This window comes from Bufo gargarizans, chromosome 4, assembly GCF_014858855.1.
Source record: "Bufo gargarizans isolate SCDJY-AF-19 chromosome 4, ASM1485885v1, whole genome shotgun sequence".
NCBI lineage: Eukaryota > Metazoa > Chordata > Amphibia > Anura > Bufonidae > Bufo > Bufo gargarizans.
In genome coordinates, this window is record NC_058083.1 from 486877009 (window position 1) to 486902029 (window position 25021).

At 39.4% G+C, this 25021-nt stretch overlaps 1 protein-coding gene across 12 annotated transcripts in view; it reads left to right on the top strand.

Annotated features, from left to right (window-relative positions):
- NRXN1 (neurexin 1) overlaps nt 1–25021 on the top strand; it is a 1537142-nt gene that overhangs the window by 1491054 nt on the left and 21067 nt on the right. For 8 of the 12 annotated variants that reach the window (XM_044290694.1, XM_044290700.1, XM_044290697.1 and 5 more), the window contains one exon: nt 6892–6982. In XM_044290694.1, coding sequence (XP_044146629.1) covers nt 6892–6982 — 91 coding nt within the window. The remainder of the gene's footprint in view (nt 1–6891; nt 6983–25021) is intronic. The other 4 variants (XM_044290695.1, XM_044290705.1, XM_044290704.1 and 1 more) reach the window with 1 other exon arrangement.

Below are 25021 nucleotides of genomic sequence, written 5' to 3' on the forward strand. Positions count from 1 at the left end.
AAGAAGAACAAAAAATAATTGATGGGTGCATTAATTATACATTCTGCCAGTTCATTACTGTGTCATGGAGAAAGTCTATGGTAGCCTGGGCAGGATTAGTAAATATAATACTCTGTGTACGGTGTGTCAACAGAACTGATCCTTGTTTCAAAATGGTCTACGGTTTTGCACAATATTGTACAGTGATTATTGAACTTGTATCCCCGTTTGGGATAGACACATTGAACTTTAATGATCTGGAATAAGAAGGATATCTATTGTACTTTGATCTTCTAATCATGAGTGATCCCTCACATACAGGATAATGAGTTGAGTACCCCTATGCTTTTGTGTTTGGTTTGGAATCCTATTTTTCCCTATTTCTGATTTGTCTAATGTGACTAAAATAGTACTTTGCCCTAAGCAATAATACCCCTTTCTTATCTATAATTTATTAAAAGTATTATTATTATTATTATTATTATTTTAAGCAGATCTGAAATAAAAGTTAATTTTAATAAGGTAATTTAACTTTGGCAACTTAGGTTTGCACTTTGAATTTAGAATTTTTACATTGTCAAGAATATGTATTTTTAAGGTTACAAAAACCCTGTATGTGCCACTAAAAGAATATAAATATAGTAATATTCAAAAATTTGTTTCGGTCCAATTTGAATCATTTAAAGCGGCTCTGTCACCAGGATCAACCCTATTAAACCAGGCATACTGGCTGGCAGGGCTGATCATGCTGATTAAAACCGTACATTTTATTTGTCTGTACGTTTAAACAGCTGCAGAGAAATCTTCAATTTAATTCATATGCAAATGAGCAATTCGAGCGCTAAGAGACAGGGCTGAATATTCTGAGCACTGCTCTGTAACTACCCCTGTACAGGACTAGATATCAGGCTGAGGGCAGAGCTGTGTCCTGGCTTATACATATCTACTGTATATATGTGTATTATACACACTCTGTACTACAGCTTCACCACACTGAGATCTGCTCAGAAAGCTGATATATACATATTACTGCTTTATTCACAGGCAGAATGTATGATTTTAAAGACACCTATGCTATGAGTTTATAAGCATAAAAAAAAACATGTATCTTTATGTGGTAATGTTAAAGCTTAGTGGTATAGTGATCTGCCTTGAATATAGACATCCCAGGGAAGGTATATGTTTTTATGTATTTATTTAAAACCATATTAAAAGGCTATACTATAATAAATAATATGTAATCATATAATAATAATAATAATAATAATAATAATAATAAGAGTAGAAGAAGAAGAAGAAGAAGGCCTTACTACATTGATAATAGTGTCTTTGTTTTCTTCTAAAACCTGTTACTGCTTTATTCATATACACAATACATTATTATGAAGAAACCAGTAATATTTATTAGCTTTCAAAAAAAAAATAAATAAAAAAAATATATATATATATATATATATATATATATTCTCAATATATAAGGATATAGACTTTTCTTATAGGATACATATGGAAGAAAAAAAATCATTAAAGTCTCTGCTAAGATTCAAACCTGGGATCTTCACAAACAAAAACAGTTGCTTAACCTCTAAGCTATAGCGTTACTACATAAAAATACATATCTTTTTCTATACTTAGAAGCTACACATATTACCAGTGTCTTTATAATTATACATTCTGCTTGTAAATAAAGCAACAATATGTATATCAGCTTCCTGAGCTGATCTCAGTGTGATGAAGCTATAGTACAGAGTGTGTATAATACACATAGGGCCAGATATATCATTAGGCAAAGTCACTTTTGTGGAGTGGAAAAGTCGCAAAAAAGTCCCAAAGGCTAAAACTGCGCACAAATTTGCGACTTTTTTCTGCTCTGCACTATGCTCGCCAGTTTTCTGAAAGTGGGCGTGTTTTCGTATGTAAATGAATCTCTAGGCAGATTTACTATTGGGACTTTTTTAAAAAGTCGCAAAAAAGTCGCAACTTCACTCCAGTGAGGACCATGCTTATCTTATGAGACTTTTTAATAGAACATGCGACTTTTTCATAAAGATGTGCGACTTTTGTAAAGCTGCTTACTGACGGATAAACTGCTACCGTCAAACCACATTTATTACAGTCTTAAAGGGGCGATCATAAATCTGACTTGGCTAAAACTGACTTTAGCCATATGTGAAAGTGGAGTGAGCTGTCAGAGTCGTGATAAATCTGGCCCATACTGTATATACAGTAGATATGTATAAGCCAGGACACATCTCTGCCGTCAGCCGGAAGTCTAGTCTTGTCAGTCAAGGGGAGGGGGCGTGTGCAGAGCACAGGGGGCGTTATATAGCAGTGCTCAGAATATTCTGCCCCGCCTCTGAGTGCTCGGATGTCTCATTTGCATTTGAATAAAAATGCAGATTTCTCTGCAGCCGTTTAACATACAGATAAAAGAAAGATACAGTTTTAATCAGCATGATGAGCCCTACCAGGCAGTATGTATGGTTTAATAGGGTTGATCTTAGTGACAGAGCCTCTTTAAGAAATTCAATTCAGGTACAAATCAATTCTACCCGAATTGAATATGTTTTAAATGCCTGAAAAATTCTCCTCTTTCTCTCTCAAGCTGGAAAAAATGTACTCAAAGGAAGCAGAAAAAATTGTGATTCTATTGAATCAATTTATTATTTTTTTAATTCAGGCTGAATTTTGATTTTAACACATCAATTTGCTCGTCTCTGATATACAGTAAGCATAGTCCTATGCAACATCATGTATGCCATGTCAGATCATTTGACCACACCCTTACCTTGCATGGGTGACAAAGTCTGCGTTAAACAGAATTGTAATATCAGTAACCTGTTGTGTATCTCGTGTTATTCGCATGTGTCTGAAATGCAGAAAATATAGAAGTCATTGTTATATTACCTCTGCTATTTGAATCACACTTAAGTTAAATGTTGATGGCCCATTTTATGACTTTAAAAATAGGTCACATTAAAAGCATTGCCTGAGATGTAACAGATACAGAATACAAATGGAAGAGACATTTGAGGACTATTTTTGGGGAGAAAAAAAACACCTAAGGCTACTTTCACACTCGCATTTTGGTTTTCCGTTTATGAGATCCGTATTGGGCCCTCACAACTGGTCCAAAACGGATCAGTTTTGCCATAATGCATTCTGAATAGAAAAGGATCCGCTCAGAATGCATCAGTTTGCCTCCGTTCAGTCTCCATTCCACTCTGGAGGCGGACGCTAAAACACTGCCTGCAACGTTTTGCTGTCCGCTTGACGAAACTGAGCCAAACAGACTCATCCTGGCACACAACGTAAGTCAATGTGGACGGATCAGTTTTCTCTGGCTCAATAGAAAACGGATCCGTCTCCTATTGACTTTCATTGGAGTTTATGACGGATCCATCTTGGCTATGTTACAGATAATAAAAACTGATCTGTTCATGACAGATGCATGTGGTTGTATTATTGTAACTGATCCGTTTTTGTAGATTCATGAAGGATCCGCCCAAAACGCGAGTGTGAAAGTAGCCTTACTTTAAAAGACCTTAAATGGAAAAAAAAACTATCTTCTTCTAAGCACTCATTCACACTGCCATATTGCAATGAATTAATTATAATGGGAATGTACGGTACCTTTGAGTTAAAAGGGTTATCCCATGATACATCTAAAAAATTAGATATCATATAATGTATAACAATCTCTTTGTAACTAATCTACAACCAGCCTTGAACCTCATATGGATCCAGAAATCTCCGCATTCATTGCTCCTATTGCTCTTCTACATTAATTTAAAAATAGCACCACAGGGTGTGTGTCTTTTCTCAGGGGAATATCCTATCTGCTGTAGCTGGCGAATGGCATTAAACATGTGCGTTCGCCTAAATGAGATGGACATAGAAATTAGAAAAAGAACAAACAGCAGATGGAGCTATAGCGATACATTTTATTGAATAACTCAGCGGCTGTGTTAAATTTTTAATTGCATGCAATTATAAAAGTATTCAGATCCAGGTACTGGTTTGAAAACTATAGAATATTTTTTTCATGGGAGCAACCCTTTAATTTTATTTAGAGGCACCCAGAGGTTTCTTTCTCACGGACTCATACTGACTCCATGAGAATAAATTGTGGGGTCTTCCAAAGGTGTTCTTACTGTACATAGACGTGTTGTATTTCTTGTCGTATACTGTGACACATGGAGACAAAATAGAGTGGAATGTCTATGGCTTCACAATACTGAGCCATAAGGACTCCTTTTCCCACCATATATGCATTAATAATTGATGCATTAAAGATCAAATATACACTTGAATTTTATATTTTTTATTTAATGGGTAAATTAAAAAAAAATAAAGAATTATATTTTCAATATCACTTTCATCTCGACCAAGTAGAATAAATGTTAGCACTTAATGGGTAAATTAAAAAAATAAAGAATTATTTTTTTCAATATCACTTTCATCTCGACCAAGTAGAATAAATGTTATCACTAAGTACATAATAGAGGCACTCATACCTGATTCTGCCTAGTCTGATGAAGCTGAGTAAGTGAATTTGGCAGCTGATCTAGATGAGCTGATTTGCTCACACTATTATCATCTATTAGCATAAAAAATTGGGCTTGTTGTGTCATACAGGACCTGCAGTATCAACTGGCACATAGGTGTAATGACAAATTTAACACATGCAATACGTACTGATATATTTTTTTATATTGCTCTCTTAAAGAGTCCATATTTATATCTTAATCAATAACTCAAACATATTGGATATATGTGATCAATATTCTGGATAACAGCTCTAGGACTTTGGTGGCTCTTGAGTGAATTTGTAAAAAAAAATATACACTTCGAGATAGATTTGCTTTGGGTCCAAACTGGACAAGAATTTCTATTTGTGTATGAATTGATTCTACCTGAATGAAAAGTATTTTAAATGTGAAAAGTCCTTCTGAATCGACTTTTCTTCTGTTGGTCTCCATTTTATTGCATTTATTCTATATGGTAATGTTGTCTTCCTACTCGTTGTTATACTGTAAAATGACCCTATATTTTAGTGGTAGAGCACTCATTACATAAAAGTACAGTAGATATGAATGCGCTGAACTTTCTTTTTCAAAGTATCAACATCTTATAACTGACTGATACTATTGTTATTGTTGTTATTGCCTATGACTTACTATCCTTGAGTTACTCGCTTAATAAGGTGCCGTAAAGACAATGTAGTAACGGTGTGTCATTAAATAAAATAAGCTTCTAAGTAGCGACGAGACGCCAAATGTATTCCTCAATGATGAAGGCCATGAAAAACCTCATGAAATGCCTGAATATTTATAACAGAAATTTGAATGTGCAGATTTCAAGAGGATACTGTATATTTCATTGAGATAGTCTTGAGGAGATAAAAAAAAGGATAAGAAATTGCCTTTGTAATATGAAGGTGCTGGCTGTATTATCATCGGAATGATGACTTGTTTTCAAAAGCGAGGTCTATTTCTCACTTTTCCAAGCCTCGCTGTAACAGAAAATAGGAAATTATTTTACCTGTTAAAAAAAAATTGACAAAAAAAATTCTTTGTCCTATTCAAAATGATGTCAGCCAAGAATTGTCAATCATCAGACTGAGGTAAACGACATGCTACAATGTTACCATGGTATATTAAATCTAGCATGTATAACTAGCAAATTATTCCCTTTTTCTTTGCGCTAATTAAATTGGAAGTGACATTAGCCTGAAGAGACCAGAATCAGGTTTGAGGAACTTGGATTTCACGCTTTTCATGCCAGTGCAAATCTGCATAAAAATATTTGAACTGTGTGGGGAAGTTGATACTGACACAAACCCTATTGATTGATATAAAGGGCTTCCTTCTCTACCATATGTATTATTACAGTAATGAATAAGTAACCTGTGGACTCATTTACCTCCATTATTGTTATTCTCAAATTCTAATTAGTTTTTCTTGCCTGACCCTTAGAGACAATAGGAGGTATTAATGTCTTTTTTTTATTTTTATGTTTCTCTTTAATAGTTTTCTTGCACTGTATTTAGTCATGTATCGGGTATGTTATAGGTTTATTTCAGCACTCAATTATTTTGATAATCTTTCCCATTTGAACTGGTAGAATTGGGCTTTGTGATACATGTATAAAACTAAATACAAGGAGATGAGTAAACATAAGCAAATCTACTGAAGCATCTCTTAAAGGTTTTTTTAGAGATTATTTTCAACTGATGACCTATCCTTTAGATAGGTAATCAGTATCTGCTTGGTGATGGTCTGACACCCAGGACCCCCATTTATCAGCTGTTTGAGAAGCACTGACACTTGCCATATCATCACGGCCTTTTCACAGCTTTGCATGGACCATGTGACATTGCGTTTATCGGTCACATGACCTAGGCACAGCTAAGCCCAATTGAAGTGAATTCTCCTGAGCTGTGATACCAGCTTTTATTAAACAAAATACTGAAAACAGAAGAAACCGAGGCAGCTGCCTTTCTTTGCTTACCCCATGACTCTACTACACTGTGCAATTAATTTACACATCATATACACAATGACAAAGCTTTTTTTTAAACAAATTTTACACGTCTACAAGCCTACCAGTCGTATGATCCTCCACCATCTCTTCCATAATCAATCTGCTGATGTTACACTGGCAAGATATTTGTGTTTGCTCCCCAATGCTACACTCAGTTATCCATGAATAAAGTATTTGTTCATAAAATTCTAATTATTTTTGTCTTAAATATGAAACTTATTTGCATAATGGTATCTTCCATCTTTTAGAGCCTACAGATGTTTTTTTTTATGCTCATTGTATAACAGGCACCCTGTTTATCCAGATGTCAAGGTGTTAAGCGTAACAGAATATTACGTTCTTACATAAGTCTAATTTTTCTTGCAGAGCACAGATGACCTCTTAGTTGCCTCTGCTGAATGCCCAAGTGAGGATGATGAGGACCTTGATCCATGTGAGCCAAGCTCAGGTGGGTTAGGTTAGTCATCTTTTTTATTCATTTCCTTTATTCTGTTTTCTGTACTTGTTAGCATGCAGAGATAACACTGATTTATAGAAGTTGGATGCAGTAGTCCATAAAATATATACCTGGTGACCACATCAGTGTGGGGAAGGTCACGGGACCCCTGTTGTGGGATGTCTCACAGGTAAGACCTCCACTTGTCAGACAATATGCACTATGAATGTCATTGGTAGGAAAAACCTTTTAAGAGCAATACAGTTGGTTGAATCGGAAATGTAGTTAATGCCTACTGTTCATCTTGCCCTGTTATTTCAATCCTTTTCTTTTTTTATATAACATAGATTGTTAAAATATACTTTTCGGGGCCAATATTTGACACAGGGATTCTCTTTTATGTTATTGTAATCCCTGTGTCATACCACCAGAATGTTTGTTTAAATACGGCACATGCATATTTAAAGAACAAACGAATAATGTCACCTACAACTGTATTACTCAATGAATTACCAATTTAGACATCATCAACTATATCATAAAAATGAACAATTCCAGTCAAACATATAATTTTCTTAATCCTCCTAGCAATCTGCAAATTTATATCTCTGTTACTTTTTTTTTAACAAGGGTATAAAGAAAGCTATTAAAAGTGCCATAAAAAGTTACAAATATACAAACGAAATCTTGAGAACACTATTAGAAAAGGGAAAAATATAAAACTAAATGAAAGGAGAAGTTATAAAATGTTATAGCTTGCCAGGATCTTAAAAATCAAGTAGGCGAGGCAGTTTTGATCATAAATCTTATTAAATGTTGCTGGTTCATGCAGTAGATTGCATTGCGCCTGCAGGATCTGTTCACTGATCTCTGATTTCGAAAGTGCTTAAGCATCAACTTCAATTAAATGGTAGGTAATCAATTACAACAATCAAATGTGATTATCATAATACATTTATTCCAACACTTACCCTCCGGTGGAGAACAATGTCTGGGATAAGAGCGGTGTTCTTCAGAATAAATAACACCATGTGATCAATGTTCATGTGAAAAAAATTTTATATTTGTCTATCTAAATAAGATCTAATGTAATTATTATAATTTTTTTCCGATGTGGAAAATTAAAGGGGTTTACAAAGATATAAATGCATCCCCTAAGCACTCAAGCCAGTCCAAATCATGAGAACAGGCATCCTGTGATCATCTGTATGGATGGAGTGGTTGTTTTTATAAGTCCTCTCTTGCATAACGGAAACAGGACGGATCCGTTATACAGGCCATAGACTTTTTTTTATGACAGAATGAATAACGGAATGCCTCTAAAGGCATTCCGTTATACATTCCTCCATAGAATTGCGTTAAAGGGACACTGAAAGGCCCGATAAACATATTTAGTTATTCCTATGCAGTCATAGGTCTATTAAAGTGTATTCCAATGATTTAAGAGTACCCCCTGTCCGCATTTTAAACCAGGTAAAAACAACTTTATATTCCTCTGTCAATCACCTTCCTTTATGCCCAAGGGGCGGTTTTTCTCCTACCTTTGTGCCCAGCCGCACCCCGACTGCCGTTTCCTAGCACTGCCCAGCTCATTATTATTCACTGCGCTGGGCGGCTTTTACAGTCCCTGATCCTGCTGAGCCAGCGCAGGCGCAGCAGGAGACGCCGATGCCGCCGCATTGAATAATGGACGCAGGCGCACTGTGAGTGAGGGTGCGGGGTAAGTTACCCGGCGCATGCGCAGAAGGTACAAGTCAGGCCGATGCCCATACGTTTCTATTGGGCAATGCGCCGGCTCGGCAGGATCGGGGACTGTAAAAGCCGACCAGCGCAGTGAATAATAATGAGCTGGGCGGCACTAGGAAACGGCAGTCGGGGTGCGGCTGGGCACAAAGGTAGGAGAAAAAACGCCTCTTGGGCATAAAGGAAGGTGATTGACAGAGGAATATAAAGTTGTTTTTACCTGGTTTAAACTGCGGACAGGGGGTACTCTTAAATCATTGGAATACACTTTAATAGACCTATGACTGCATAGGAATATCTTAATATTTATCGGGCCTGTCAGTGTCCCTTTAAGGTCCATGGTAACGGAATCCATGATGCAATTCTGCTTTTACCACCATCATAAGATGAAATTCGTTCATCCCTAATAGGAAAAGACAGTGATGTCATAGCAGAAGGATAATAAACATAGTGATATCACAGTACGATGATAATAAGCACAGTGATATTACCGTAGAGAGATAATAAAACAGTGATGTGCCAGTACTGAGACAATAAACTGATGTCACAGTGCAGTACATCAATAATGAGAACAGTAATGTTACAGTGAATGGTTAATAAACACAGTGATATCACAATAATGAGACAATAAACATAGTGATGTCACGGTAGAAGGATTATATACACAGTGATGTTAAAGTACAAGGATAATAAACACAGTGATGTCACAGTATTGAGACAATAAAGACAGATATGTCACAGTACACAGATAATAAACACAGTGATGTCACAGTACAGAGACAATAAACACAGTGATGTCACAGTACACAGATAATAAACACAGTGATGTCACAGTACAGAGACAATAAACACAGTGATGTCACAGTACACAGATAATAAACACAGTGATGTCACAGTACAGAGACAATAAACACAGTGATGTCACAGTACATGGATAATGAACACAGTGATGTCACAGTACATGGATAATGAACACAGTGATGTCACAGTTCATGGATAATAAACATAGTGATGTCAAAGTGCTGAGACAATAAACACAGTGATGTCACAGTACATGGATATTAAATACAGAGATTTTACAGTATTGAGACAATAAACACAGTGATGTCACAGTACATGGATATTAAATACAGAGATTTTACAGTATTGAGACAATAAACACAGTGATGTCACAGTACATGGATATTAAATACAGAGATTTTACAGTATTGAGACAATAAACACAGTGATGTCAAAGTACATGTATAACGAGCACAGTGATGTCACAGTATATGATATATAAAAACAGCAATTTTACAGTACTGAGAGAATAAACACAGTGATAAAGGAGAGGGGTCACTCCCTAGTGTGATACCTCCTATGTCACTGTATCAATGCCCCTCAAAGTATCGGATACAGCGGGCTGTTTTTTATCTGCTACCTTTGGTAGCCTTTCTATCTTGAATAAACACATTGATGTCACAATAGAAGGATAATAAACACAGTGATATCACATTAGACAGGTATTAAACACAGTGATGCCACAGTATAAGGATAATAAACATAGTGATATCACAGTTTTGAGACAATAAACACAGTGATGTGAAATAAATTATGAACACAGTGATGTCACAGTAAATGGTTAATCCAGTGATATCACAGTACTGAGAAAATAAACAAAGTGATGTCACAGTTTAAGAATAATAGACACAGTGATGTCACAGTACAGATATGATAAAACAGTACTGAGACAATGAGCACATTGAATAGATCCCACAGGACAGGGTTAATAAATAGTGATGTCACAGTGCAGTAATAAAATGATGTCACAAAACAATGATGGCACAGTACATAGATAGCCAACACTGTGAAGTGATAGGAATTGGTTATTATTGCCTATAGTGATCTTAGAGTATAGGGATCATGCACACAGTGATGTCACAGTGTTGGATCGTGTCCACAGGGATGGCACAGACAAAACTGGTATAATGCCACTACACAAGGATAACACACGCAGAATAATAATACAAATATGTCCCAATACAGATAACATGCACTGGTATTCTTTTATGTAGCAGGGTGACCTTTGGGACTTGTCAGTGTCCCCATATCATCTGTATATAGTATTTCCCCCTGAACGGGGTATCATGCATATTCCATTTGTATATAAGATTGGAATAATTTATAGGCCATACAAACATGTTCTTATATCACTAGAATCAGAAATACATATAAAGATAGTAAGGTTTTCCATGTACAATTATCATTTGAAGCAACGATAAAATTTTAATTGAGCATTTTTCCCTTATGGGATTCATTTGTAGGTATTCAGAAAAATGTACTAAATTATGTATTGCAGCAATGCTTATAAATCCTGTCTGTATAATATTTATGTGCCCTTAAGTAGATCATTATGTTGCTGCGCACTCCAATATCACACTGCACCTCTGAACGTATACAGTGCTGTGCGGTAAGAATTACATCAACAATACTTGTCTTATTCATGAGTTGTAATTACAATATATTTAGGCACATTCAGGGTATATTTTTAGGCAGATGTGTATCTAATTCAGTCATTGGGTTTATCCCTTTGGAGATTGTAACCTAGATTCTAGAAAAGGTATATAAATTATTTAATGATGTCACTTAGCTGGTTTATGGTGTATAATATTGATCTAGCTTCTGCAAATGAAGCAAATACAATAGTGTTGTCCAATGCTGGGGGAAAGGGGTATATATATATATATATATATATATATATATATATATATAAATTGAATGTGGATTTTACTGTGAACTGGATTCGTACAATTACCATTGAATGCAAATTTCTTATAGTATTAAGCCTAATTCACGTGTCAGTGTTTTACAGACGTGTTCTGTATGTGTTCTCCACGGACAGCACACGTCCCAATTCATTTTAATGTGTGTATTCAGATATAAGTATTTTAGCACAGTCCATTGTTACTAGTGTTGATTGAGTTTATTGGCTACGCAGCCAATAAACGTGCAAGTAAGTACTGCCCTTCACTGTAGTGCCGTAGCCATGTTAGTTACTGGCATTACAGTGAGTGGCTGGCTGGAACGCCCCATTGGGTGCTATATAGCACCCGATGACACGTGTTTGGCTCAGTGTTAGACCCCCTGCACACAAACGTGTGCACCCCGTAGTCGTGCTGGCTGGAAGAGGCAGTGGGGTGGCAAAAGGGAGAAGGTTGGCCACACCAAACAGGCCTGCAACTGTTCCCCGGAGCACCCCCTTGCGGCAATTTCCCTTGCCAAGGAGTAGGTGTTCCGCAGTCTGGCACTTTTTTTTAGAAAAGTGCGGACGACAAAAGAATTGTAATTTGCAACCTCACCTCAGGTAGCAACCTCACCACCGCCAGCATGATCCATCACATGGCATCAAAGCACCGTAATAGTTGGGCTGAATACCTGGGTCCACAATCTGTGTCTGCAGGTCACACCACTGCCTCCTCTTCCCCTGTCTTACGTGCTAGCCAATCTCCTGTCGAAGGTGCAGACCCCGATGCCTCACACCCTGCACCTGGACCTTTGCAAGCACCATCAGCGACCACATCCACTTCCGTGTCGCAGCGCAAATTTCTTTACCCCAGGCATTTAAATGCAAGTGCAAATACCCAGCCACCCGTCAACAGGCCATAGCACTGGCTCTGGAAATGTTGCCATTTAGGCTTGTGGATGCTAAGGCTTTCCGCAGCCTGAGGTCGGGGACCATCCCTCGTTACGCAGTCCCCAGCAGACACTATTTTTCCCGGTGTGCCTTACACCAGCACGTGTCCCGTAACATCACCAGTGCCCTGGAAAGGTCCACTTAACTACTGACACATTTACAAGTGCTTTCGGCCATGGACGCTACATTTCCCTGATGGCACACTGGGTGAACATTGTGGAGGCTGAGAGTGAGTTGTACCCTGTGATGGCACAGGTGCTACCGACGCCAAGCATTGCAGGCCCAAATTCCATCAGGGTTTCCGCCACCACCTACGTTAGTGGCTTCAACCCCCACTTCTTCTCAGCCTCCTCCTCCACTTCCACCTCAGAATTATCCTCTTGCAGCACCACTCAGCCATCAGTCGGTAGCTGGAAGCAGTGTAGCACTGCAGTGGGGAAGCGTCAACAGGCTGTGCTTAAGCTGATCTGCTTAGGTGACAAACAGCACACCATCACATAGCTGTAGCAGGGTATAAGAGACCAGACTGAGCTGTGGCTCTCACCACTCAACCTAGAACCAGGCATGGTTGTGTCTGATCATGGCCGTAACTTAGTGGCGGCTTTGGAGCTCGGCAAGCTCACAGACATCCTATGGCTAGCCCATGTCTTCAACTTAGTGGTTCAGCGGTTTCTCAAAACCTACCACAATTTTCCTGAGCTACTGGTGAAGGTGTGTCCCATGTGTGCCCATTTCCGCAAGTCATGGACAGCTTCCGCCGGATTGTCAATGCTGCTGCAGCGTTTACAATTTACAGCTCACCGACTGTTGTGCGACTTTGAGGAATCAACACAGATGGTGAGAGGCGAAAACGCTATTATCAGCGTCACCATCCCACTTCTGTGTCTATTCAAATGCTCGCTGCTCACAATTAAGTCCTACACTTTGCATTTGGAAGAGGTAGAAATGGAGGAAGATATTACACAGGGCGATAGCCAGGCCACCCTCAATTTGTCTTCTCAGTGCAAATTGGATGATGACAAGGAAGAGGATTAGGAGGAGGAGCAGGAGACAGTTGCCTTTGCTACAGAGGGTAGTACCTATGGAAGTTTAATTCTATCTGTTCAGCGTGGATGGGCAGAAGAGGAGGAAGAAGATGAGGAGATTGAGAGTCATCCTCCTGATGACGACAGCGAAGTCTTGCCTGTTGGGACTCTGGCACACATGGCTGACTTTATGTTAGGCTGCCTTTCCCGTGACTCACGTGTTTTACGCATTTTGGACAACACCAATTACTGGTTGTTCACCCTTCTCGAGCACCGCTACAATGAGAACTTTTTATCTCTCATTCCTGTGATGGAGAGGACGAGCAAAATGGTCCAACACCAGAAGGTCCTTGTGGGAAAATTGCTCCAAAAATTTCCAGCTGACAACGCTGGCGGCAGAAAACATAGTTCCTTAGACAACCAAGAAGGGGAGAGGAGGGGAACACACAGCAGTTCCAACAGAGGCAGGGCAACACTCTCCAAAACCTGGGACAGTTTCATGACACCCCGCAAGCATCATCACTCTGATGCACGGCCTAGTGTCACAAGGAGGGAAACATTTGGGAAGATAGTGAAGGAATACATAGCATACCGTGTCAGCGTCCTCAATAATCGCTGTGTGCCTTACAACTACTGGCTGTCCAAGCTGGACAAGTGGCACAATCTTCCGCTCTACGCCTTGGAAGTGCTGGCCTGCCCTGCTGCCATCTTTTTGTCAGAGCGGGAATTTAGAGCTGCTGGGGGCATAATAACTTATAAGCGCATCCGCCTGTCAACTGAAAATGCTGACTTGCATCTGGATTGCACCTAACTTCTCTACTCCACCAGAGGAAAACGTCTGAACATAATGGCACTTTAAATGTGTTTTTATAATGTACTGAATACACTGTATTCTCATGCACCCCTTCTACCACAAAAAACGGTATATGGTTCAATATTATTTTCTCGTCCTCCTCCTCCTTTTTCCATCATATCAACATGCTTACTAGTCTGCCCTCGCTAATGTTTTACAGTATTAGCTCACCTGCAGGCCTTCACATGTAATGTTTTAGAGGGTCAGCTCACCAGCAGGCCCTCACCTACAATCTTTTAGAGGGTCAGCTCACCAGCAAGCCCTCACAGATAATGTTTTTTGAGGGTCAGCTCACCAGCAAGCATGCCCTCAACCATAATGTTTTACAGGGTCAGCTCACCAGCAGGCCCTCACCCATAATTTTTTTATGCTCAGATCAGAAGCAGGCACTTGCCCCTAATGTTTTAGACAGTCAGCTCTGCAGCACACCCTCACCCCTAATGTTTTAGATGGTCAGCTCAGCAGCAGGCCCTTGCCCATAATGTTTTAGAGGGTCATCAGCAGGCCCTTGCTCCAAATGTATTTGAGGGTCACCAGCAGGCCATCAATCATACTTTTTCAACGGTGTATGATGCCCTCCTTTATGTGTAATAAAGGATGTTTTGGAGTGCCAATTCCTTGTATATTTTGGAAGTCCTTCCACTTAGTGCACAGACTTTATGAGTGTAGGAATCCCACTTTATGAACAATTGTACCACAATGTGGATGAGGCCCTCCATTATGTGATATATAGGTTGTAACGGAGTGCCTCTTCCTTGCAATTTTTGGCAGCAATTGCTTTTTATGTACAAGTAAATATATAAGAAAGAATGTTTCATAACAATTTTTCCTCTAAAATCGATTTTATCTTTGATTTTGCGCGTATTATTATCAGTCTGTAAAAGTCAACATCGTTCGCAGCAGTGACTTGGGAGTCCAAGATGCATCCAGACATCCTCCCCATGCTGTTCCCAAACCATTTTGGTGGTGTTTCCATCAATTTCTGAAATTTTCCTATGAACCAGACACCCTTCTTCTCTTCTCGGCAGAGCACCTGAGCATCCCGAGGTGTTCGACCCGAGCACCCGAACACCCGAGCACTTTGATGCTCGATCAACGCTGATGGTTACGTGTTTTTAGCATGAATGCATGCTCTATTTTGTCAGTGTTCACGGATCTATCACACCCATTGTAGTTTATGGGTCCGTGAAAGCCACGAATGCAACACTAATGCCATTGTTAGGAAAAGATTATTTGAAAATTAATTTTCAGCTTTTCAGTGTCAGTGAAACACAGATGGCGCACGGACAGCAAAAAATAGACTCACGGACACAACACGTATCCATCATGGACAGCTTCACGGATGCATCACTGACCACCTGCTCACGGATTTGAGCACGGACATGGATGTGTGAATGAGGCTTTATTATTGTAGTAGATGTAGTATTACATGTAGACATTCAAAGGAATGGCTGTCTATGGGCAAACTGAAAGCAAATGAATTGACTTTGATCTGATTTCCAGGAGAAATTTGATTTGTTGCAAAGCCTCACACTTTGTTGTTAATGAATCTATTTTTCCTGAAATAACGTAAAAAGAAAAAAATACAAACTCACCTCATCCTTTTGCACGCGAAGAGGCCGCTGTGGCCATCTTGATTGCAAGAACTGTGCAAAATCTTGCGTGGGGTGATATATAGAAATGTCACGCGGTGTCTTCAATCAAGGCGGCCGCAACGCCCTCTATGTTAGAAAATTGATAAGGTAAGTATTTATTTTTTTATTTTTTCCCTGATTAACCCCTGAAAGGCCTAAATTGTTGCCTCAGACGCCGCAATCAGCGATGAATGCGACATCTGAGGGGTTCAATGATGGGGAGCAGTGGGATCACTGTTCCTTATCATTGCACCTGCAAAGTTATGAGCTTTGTGACAAAGTCATTTTTCACAAATAGAATTTTGGCATAGTAGCCTAATTTTTCATAACTTCGCTCCTCTCTAGCAGTTATCATGGAGTGGGATGCTGTAATAGGGAATACAATTAGAAACACCAAATAACTTTTGGGATGGTCAAAGAGAGACATTTATGTATCATTGTTTGAAATATCCAAGTGATTTGGTGAGCAGTATTTACAGCTGTTTCCCGCCATGTTTTTTTTTTTTTTTTTCTGGAATACACCTTTAAATATCAGCACCAGAGTAATTTTAAGGTCCATAAAACCAAATAATAAAACAAATATATACTCTATTGTCTAATAGACAGGTAAGAAGCAGACAAACAATTTCTGTAGCAGTTTACTACGTTTATTAATGTTCGCTTATTTGCCAGGTCAAAAAGAGGGCCATTTAAGGAGCAAAGAGGGTCTTGGTTCAAAAAGAGGGATACTTGGGAGGCGTGTTTAACTGAAAGAAAACAGTTCATTGACAAATTTAAAGGGGTATTTCTGTCTCAGCCATTCGTGGCCAAGATCGGAGTGACCAGAAGTTACCAGGGTTATGAAAATGAACAATCAGTCTGTGCTATGCTGTTTCTTTAAAGGGTTTTTTGGAGTTAAAGGGTAACTGTCATATTTGTATTTATTTTCTAGTTTAGTAGAGCTAGGCATGTATAACTGAGTTAGTCTGTCAATGATTGTCAAAAGATCTGTAATTACCTTATAATAACAGCTTTCATTAATGTCCTCTGTCCCTTTCCACTGCCCCCTTTAAAAGATTGTTGCTAGGGCTTGCCTGTCTTCCTTTTAGTATAAACATAAGACAGAGGAGCGTTCTTCCACACTGCATGCCTGCATTAGGCTTCAGAGTGAGGAGGCATGTCTCTCATTAGTCCAATCTGATTGGCTGGCAGCCAGATGCTGGCTACAGCAAGTGTGTATGTGAAGTTAGGGAGAGCAGTTTTGGCATCAGAGAACTGGCAGAGGAGCCATCTTGAGAAGGTCCTCATATTGTAAATGTTTAAACAGCTGTAACTAAGGGAAAAACTCAAGGAAAACAGTGGTATGTGAAGAAACTAAAGATTGCTTTATGCATAATGCTGCTGCAGCAGTAACATATGCTAAAATTGATTTTTGAATGTTTAATTGACAGTTACCCTTTAAACCCCCCCCCCCCCCCCACAAAAAAAAACTGTTAGGAACAGGAACTGTCATAAAATAATAAAAGAACATATATGCATCTGTTTCATCCCCGCCACCTCTTGTGCAGCTGCTCCGATACCCCTTGTCACTTCATCCATGAGAGTCATCTTCATGGCAGTTACAATGACGTGACTGTATAACCCAGTCACCTCTTCAGCCAATCACCAGTGTCAGTATACAGCAGATGACCGCCGAGACCAGTGATTGCCTACAGCAGTCATATGGAGCTGCAGCCAATCAAATAAAACCTACCAGGGAATATTGGGATGGCAAATAGATGAAATAGATGACAAATCTTTTAGCTCCCATGGAAGTGAATGGTAGCTATGAAAACAGCATAGAACAACAAGATACATTGGGGGGAGTGGTTATTTATTATTAGATGTATTAAATGTCATTTTATGGTGAATATTTGTTGCAGATTTGGTTGCAAAGAGGATTTGCAGCCAAATCTGTGACTTTTCCCTGCTCACGCTAGATCTAAAAAAGAGGCGTGGTGTCGGAGGGCTGCCAGGCCAGTCTCATTTATCATTTTCTACGCCTGTTTTAGGCATAGAAAATGGTCTAAATAAACGTCAGCAAGGATGGTGGCGTAGATTTAGCCGGCGCCTCTATATAAATTAGGCGTATCATGCACCAGCGCAAAGGGGTATTAAGACCGGTATTTAAGACGCCGGCCTTAACAAATGACCATAAATTGGTTTCAAAGCTTATCACTTTCGAAAACAGTGTAGCACAGCCCACTAGGCTATTTCAAAACCCTGGCCATCTCTGGGTAGCTCATGCAGGTATTCCAGTCACAGCCATTAATGACTAAGATGAAAGTACCCCATGAACTCTGCTACATCTTTTATCAAGTCCCCTACAGGGACAGTCATATGTGAGGATAGGATTATCTACATTAAATTAAAGGGGTTGCCTCATGTGCAGCCGCCCTCCATTCATTTCAATGGGGCCACCAAAAATACCGAGCCAGGTGCGTCGGCTATTTCCATCAGGTCCATTGAAATGAATGGGACTGGAGTCCTCCAGCCACCACTTAGGCCCGCTCCATTCTCGATATAGGTGTGGGTCCCAGCTACAGAACCTGTTGGGGCATATCCTAGCCCCAGATGAGACAACCCCTTTAAGCAACATTTACCAATGTCTAGTGCTGTTTTTAATGGAAAGGGTAGCTATGACCCAGGAATTCTCGCTCTGGTGTTTTAGGAATTTCTTTATCATGTTCTGCCTCACAGACTGCACTGGACACTGATCCAGTAAATTATACTATGAAAGAAGGAGTCCCGCACACCATTGTCTCTACTGATTCACACCCTTGGGATTAAAGCTACGATATTGCTGCTTGTTCACGGCAAATGTCCAAAAATGCACTATATCATTTCACTGAATACCTTTTGTATATTGTATCACTTTTATAGCCAATGTAATCTGTATAACGATAATAAATCAAGATGTGCGTGATTAAAGTCATGCCAGATTTACCGAAATATCAAAGTGCATATCCTTTACAGATGCAGCAGACTTTATTGCTCCCACTGGTGTATTGCGAAATGACTCGCTTAATGCTCCAGTAGGTGAAAGAGGTATTAACAATGCATTAGGTCGCTTTGAAAAGCAGCCTGTTCTATTACGCTTTTTTTTTCTTCTCAAATGCTGAAATGTGCCAATGGGTGCAATAACATTTTCCACATCTGTAAGACTGCAATAAATAAGTGAAGCAGGACAAGGCGGGGAAGGGTCTAGCCTAATTCTGGCTGGATTGTAGCCTGCTTCTGCTTTGTATTGGCTGTATTAAGTACACAGCCAGTTTTAATTATACATTCACCTAAAAAAAATAAAACTCTGCTGAGATATGTTTGATGTCTGACAACGCTTTTCCTCCTGAGTTTAAATTATACAGATGTAGCAGGCACAGCTGCTATCTCAACCAGCAGCCACCTGCCAGGAGACAGTGACAGGCAATGTCTGTCTCTTCAAAATCCTATTGTCATTCACCGAGCATCACAAATGAAGTTCTGTGTGATGTTCTCCAGATGACGGGATAGGCCACGAAGAGTAATGATAACAATAGCATTATTATAATTGTTATTATTATGATCACACAAAAGACTATGTTGGGCTCTGTTCTTCACTGCATTCTCCGGAGGTATATATTGGAAGACTTTCTAGATGTGTACCACAAATGGAAGGTTAGGACTAGAGATGAGAAAATCGATTCTATAGAATCAAAATTTGACCCATATAAAAAAAAAAAAATCTGATTCTATAGAGTCAGAATTTGATGTGATTTGACTCTGGAGAATATTTCTTACAGAGAGAGAGAAATTCTGGTAGAATTGATTTGAGTCTGAATCAAATCAAACATCCCATTTGGACAAATCAACCCAAATTGAATTTCTAGAAATTTGCTTATCACTAGTTACTTCAAATTACTTCATCACGGATTGCATTCCAATGTATATAGTGGGTGCAATGATGGAGAACAGCGATCGCGCCGACCCCCATCATTGAACCCCTCAGATGCTGCGTTCAATGCTGATCATGGCATCTGACAGTCACATTCAAGCCTTTCATGGGTTAATCAGGGGTTAAAAACAAAAAAATACATACTCAACTCATCCATTTGCTTGCGGAGAGGCCATCATGGCCATCTTAATTGAAGAAAATCCGACAAATCTTGCACGTGCTGACATAGTGACATCTCACGTCAGTGAGCAAGATTTGGCACATAAAAAATGGATTTGTTACCATGAAGCACAAGGAAATTCGGCTTTGTGACGAATCAAATTTTTCCTGAAATTCGGATCAAAGTCAACTTTGTTAACTTCCATTCGCTCAGCACTAATGGTCATATTTGGCATATAATGTACTTGTTAAGTGTGGCTGACAATGCATGTGTTCTCAATATAAAGAGGGAAATAAACCAGCGTAAGACACTTTTTGCAGTGGCTTATTCCCTTTTGGAAAAAAAAGTTCAGGAATGTTTAAATTTAACGGGCATTAGGCAGGAAAGCATCTGGATTCCCATTTGATCCTATTGTAGTCAATAGGGTTCCGCCAGTTCCAAGCATTATTTATGCCAGAAACGGTGAACTATGGCAGGATATTTCAAAACACTGATGTGAAATAGGGTTACAGAGGTATTTTCCCCTACAAGTATATAGGTGACAAAATGATGCCTTGGAGGAAGAACTATACAGCAGCATGTGTGGAGTACATCTCCACAAAAACAGTTCATGGATGAGCAGGAACTATGTACTTCTCATTGCCGTGTGCATAAGCCCTAAATATACTTGAAATACCAGAAAAATAAACCCATGTAAGCAATGACATAGACTTAAAGGGGTATTCTTATCTCAGACATTGATGGCAGATCACAAAGATATTCCATCAATGTGAATTTTCCAGTGAATGTTCAGTGCACACTATGGGACTTCCAAAAATAGCCGGGTGTCCCATAGAAGTGGCTGGAGAGCAGCTATCTGATATTAAAGGGGTTATCCAGCACCTATAACTCTCCCCAAAATGCCTGGGCACTGCATACAGGTTATACTTACTCTGTTCCCTGGCCACCGTGTTGCTCTTGATGCCCTCAAGGCCACCGCTGCATCTCCCTGTCACAAGGATCAAAACATTCTGCAACGGGGGCTGGAGGTTGATGTGGCAGCCAATAGCAGGCCGCAACAGGAATGAGCCTCCCTAGCATCACCCACGATGCTAGTTAGGCTTGTTCCCTTTGTAGCCTGCTATTGGCTAAGCCTCCCCCCCTGCCGCTGGTTGTTTTTTTTTTTCAGTCTTGTTGATCCACGCAAAGGGGCTGATACAGCGGTGGCCTTGCAGGCATCAGGAGTGACGTGGGTGCCAGGGAGCGGGGTAAGTATAACCCCGGCATTTTGGGGGGCATTATAGGTGTTGGATAATGCCCCCCAAAACTGAAGAAGAAAAATTTCAGTCTCCAGAAGCATCAAAGCTTCTTTACTGTAAGAACTGTGAAGCTGTGGAATAGACTTCCTCAGGACGTGGTCACAGCAGGAACAGTGGACAGTTTCAAAAAGGGTTTAGACAAATTCTTAAAAGTAAAAAACATAAATGCTTATGAAAATGTGTAGAAATCTGAGTCTCACTTCCTTCTGGGATTTACGTCCCCACCAATCCCTTGGTTGAACTTGATGGACTTTTGTCTTTTTTTAACCATATATTTTAACCACTATGTAACTGTGTAACTATGCTATATCCTAGTGACATGCCATCAATGTCTAAGATAGGAATAGCCCTTTAAATGTGATTATTATCAACTACAGTTGTAGTCCATTGATACATGCAACTGCAATTGCCCTGCATCATCCTCCATTATCATTACATTTCCCGAAAGTCTAGTAACAGGGTCATAAACATTACATACATTTCAGAAAATCAATAAGCTGAACGTACATGTTCACATAACTGATGTGGCTATATGGTATTTCACTCAGTAGCATTTCTAATCTCATCCCATACGCCTGGATTAAAACTGCAAGTCTACAACAACTACTGAAATAGCATCCTTGTGATTATTGCCTGCAAGGCGTTTAATAGCCACCAACCCATCCGTATGATCATTATTGCTGTATAATGATAATAGCAGAATGATATTGCCAATTAAACTTCTCAGCATGGTAAGGAAGGACAAGCTTTAAATAAAGGTAGGCCACCTGCTAGATGTAAAAGCAAAATGTGAAAAAAAAAAAACCTATTGTGTGAAGACAGGTAAGGCTGAAGGCTAATACTGTTTTCGCAGGGTATGACGGAGTGTAAGAGGTCTGACACCCATAGTAGACTGGTGGCTCTAGATTAACTTTTCATGTGTTTAAATTTACCTACCATAAAATTTTAGATCCATGAATATACATAAAAAAAAGAAAAATGGAAATCCAGCTTCCATAATAAAAATAAAATAGTCTTTATTATTCCATCAGTATAAAATCCATGCAGTCACCAAGACTACGCGCTTCATGTCTCACACGGACCCTTACTCATGACATTGCGAGACCTGAAACGCGTAGACTTGGTGACTGCATGGATTTTATACTAATAAAGGCTATTTTATTCTTATTACGGCAGCTGGATTTACATTTTTATTTTTCCTGTGGACTTCTGCTTGCTCCTGGCAGTCTCCGTGCTTCCATAAATGGTGCAGATGAGCTCGGCTATTTTTTTTCTCTTCTACTTATCACCATGAATATACATAATAATAGAAAGTTGGGCATGCTCACTATGACTATGTCCTTTAAAATGAAATGTATATTTAAATTCTATTTAATAGGGTTGAGCGAACCCGAACTGCAAAGTTTGGGTCTCTACCGACCCGGACCCGAACTTTGCAGCAAAAGTTTGAGTTCGGTGTTCAGCATTTAATAAAGCTTGTTGAAAGGCTGCAGGGCAGCCAATCAACAAGCTTTCAAACTGTGGGCACTTAGAAGCCGTCACAGCCATGTCTAGTAATGGCATGGCTGTGATTGGTCGGTGCGTCATGTGGCCCAGCCTCTATACAAGCTGGATCACGTGTAGCACCGCCCATCAGCTCTAAGTAGTGCAGGGACATTAAGCAGGCAGCTGAAGCGATGGAGAGTGTTAGGAATCTCATCTGGCTGTTAATTCTTTGGGTGACCTATAGCAATTTTTTTGTGGGTGCAATGCAACATCTTTGTAACCCTGACACAAAAAAAATTAAAGTTAATCTGTCTGTTAGTTCGGTGGGTGACATATACCCATTTTTTGTGTGAGGTACACCTGCACTGCATACGTGACAGGGAAATTAATATAGTGTATCCGTCTGTTAGATCGGTGGGTGACATATACCCATTTTATGTGTGATGTACACGTGCACTGCATACGTGACAGGGAAATGAATATAGTTAATCAGTCCGTTAGTTTGGTGGGTGACATATACCCATTTTTGGTGTGAGGTAAATAGTAGAAAAATACATTTTAATATATTGTATACCATAATGATTCTCATAGGATCATTATTAGCATGTTTTTTGTGTGGCTATAATAAATTGTTATATATTGTTAAAAATTTTATTTATTTTTATAGTACAATATTTTTTTTTGATTTTTGGTTTGTTAATGGGTCCAACCTATGCAACAAACCCTTGAGAATAGAGCAACCTTCCTATTCATATGATATCAGCAAGGTCCTTCTAGCTGCAACAATGAATGTCATTGGCTCCAAAGGGAATTATTTGGAATGTGTCATCAGAGAATGACCTATTGCTTAAATCAAAATTGTATGTTAAATATATACTTAAGTGTATACTTCAACACCTATATAGCTCAAAGAGCAGCCACACAAAGAGTAATTCTAATTAAATATTCTTTATTGGATATCCAACACACAAGATGGTATATCAATTAAAAAACATATAGAAAGCAGTGCATACTGAGAACACAACAGTGTTACAATAATTGTATAAAAACAGAGTAGGCTCCAAACCGCTAAGGGACTAGTATCCCCCCATACACAATAAAGCAGTATCAGCTAGGTGGGGCACATATGGCAATAAAGGCATCCAGAACATATGTAGACACTCCAGACATCTAAAGGAGTGTGAGTCTGAATGCCACCCACATCAAGCGGAGACTGCACAGGGGAAGGGGGGGAAAAAAAACACTGTTTAAAGTGCAAATGCAGAGAAAATCCTACTGACCCTGGTCTGGAACCGCCGCCCGACGATCGTTTCGCAGAATGCTTCCTCTTGGGGCCTAAGAGGAAGCATTCTGCGAAACGATTGTCGGGCGGCGGTTCCAGACCAGGGTCAGTAGGATTTTCTCTGCATTTGCACTTTAAACAGTGTTTTTTTCCCCCCCCCTTCCCCTGTGCAGTCTCCGCTTGATGTGGGTGGCATTCAGACTCACACTCCTTTAGATGTCTGGAGTGTCTACATATGTTCTGGATGCCTTTATTGCCATATGTGCCCCACCTAGCTGATACTGCTTTATTGTGTATGGGGGGATACTAGTCCCTTAGCGGTTTGGAGCCTACTCTGTTTTTATACAATTATTGTAACACTGTTGTGTTCTCAGTATGCACTGCTTTCTATATGTTTTTTAATTGATATACCATCTTGTGTGTTGGATATCCAATAAAGAATATTTAATTAGAATTACTCTTTGTGTGGCTGCTCTTTGAGCTATATAGGTGTTGATACGAATAACTCCATGCGAGATATTTATGATAGAGTTGTTTTTGGTGTTTCATTAAGTGTATACTTGTTAAAGTTTTGAGTGTCAGAAATTGCTAAAATCATGCAGTTTGTACTGACCACTAGACTTAAGAATAGGCTGCACAGGGAGCTTAACAGTGGCCATTTCATTATCTTCACAGGCAGGATTACAATGATAGATAGCACCTATATGAAGATAACACAGGATCCACCATTCACAATAGATGATACGTACTCCACGCTGATCTCTGCACAAGTAACAGGGTATACCAATCTCCTATAGATCTCCTCTATTGGGGGGTACTTCTTAAGACTGGCATTTACCAAGCTGATCTCAATCCCTCTATGTTGCCAGAGGCAGAGACAAAGTTATATAGAGGCGAAGGCCTATACATAAGTTTGGTGCTTCATCTGGCAAGCTATGCAACAGGTTTAACTCTACAC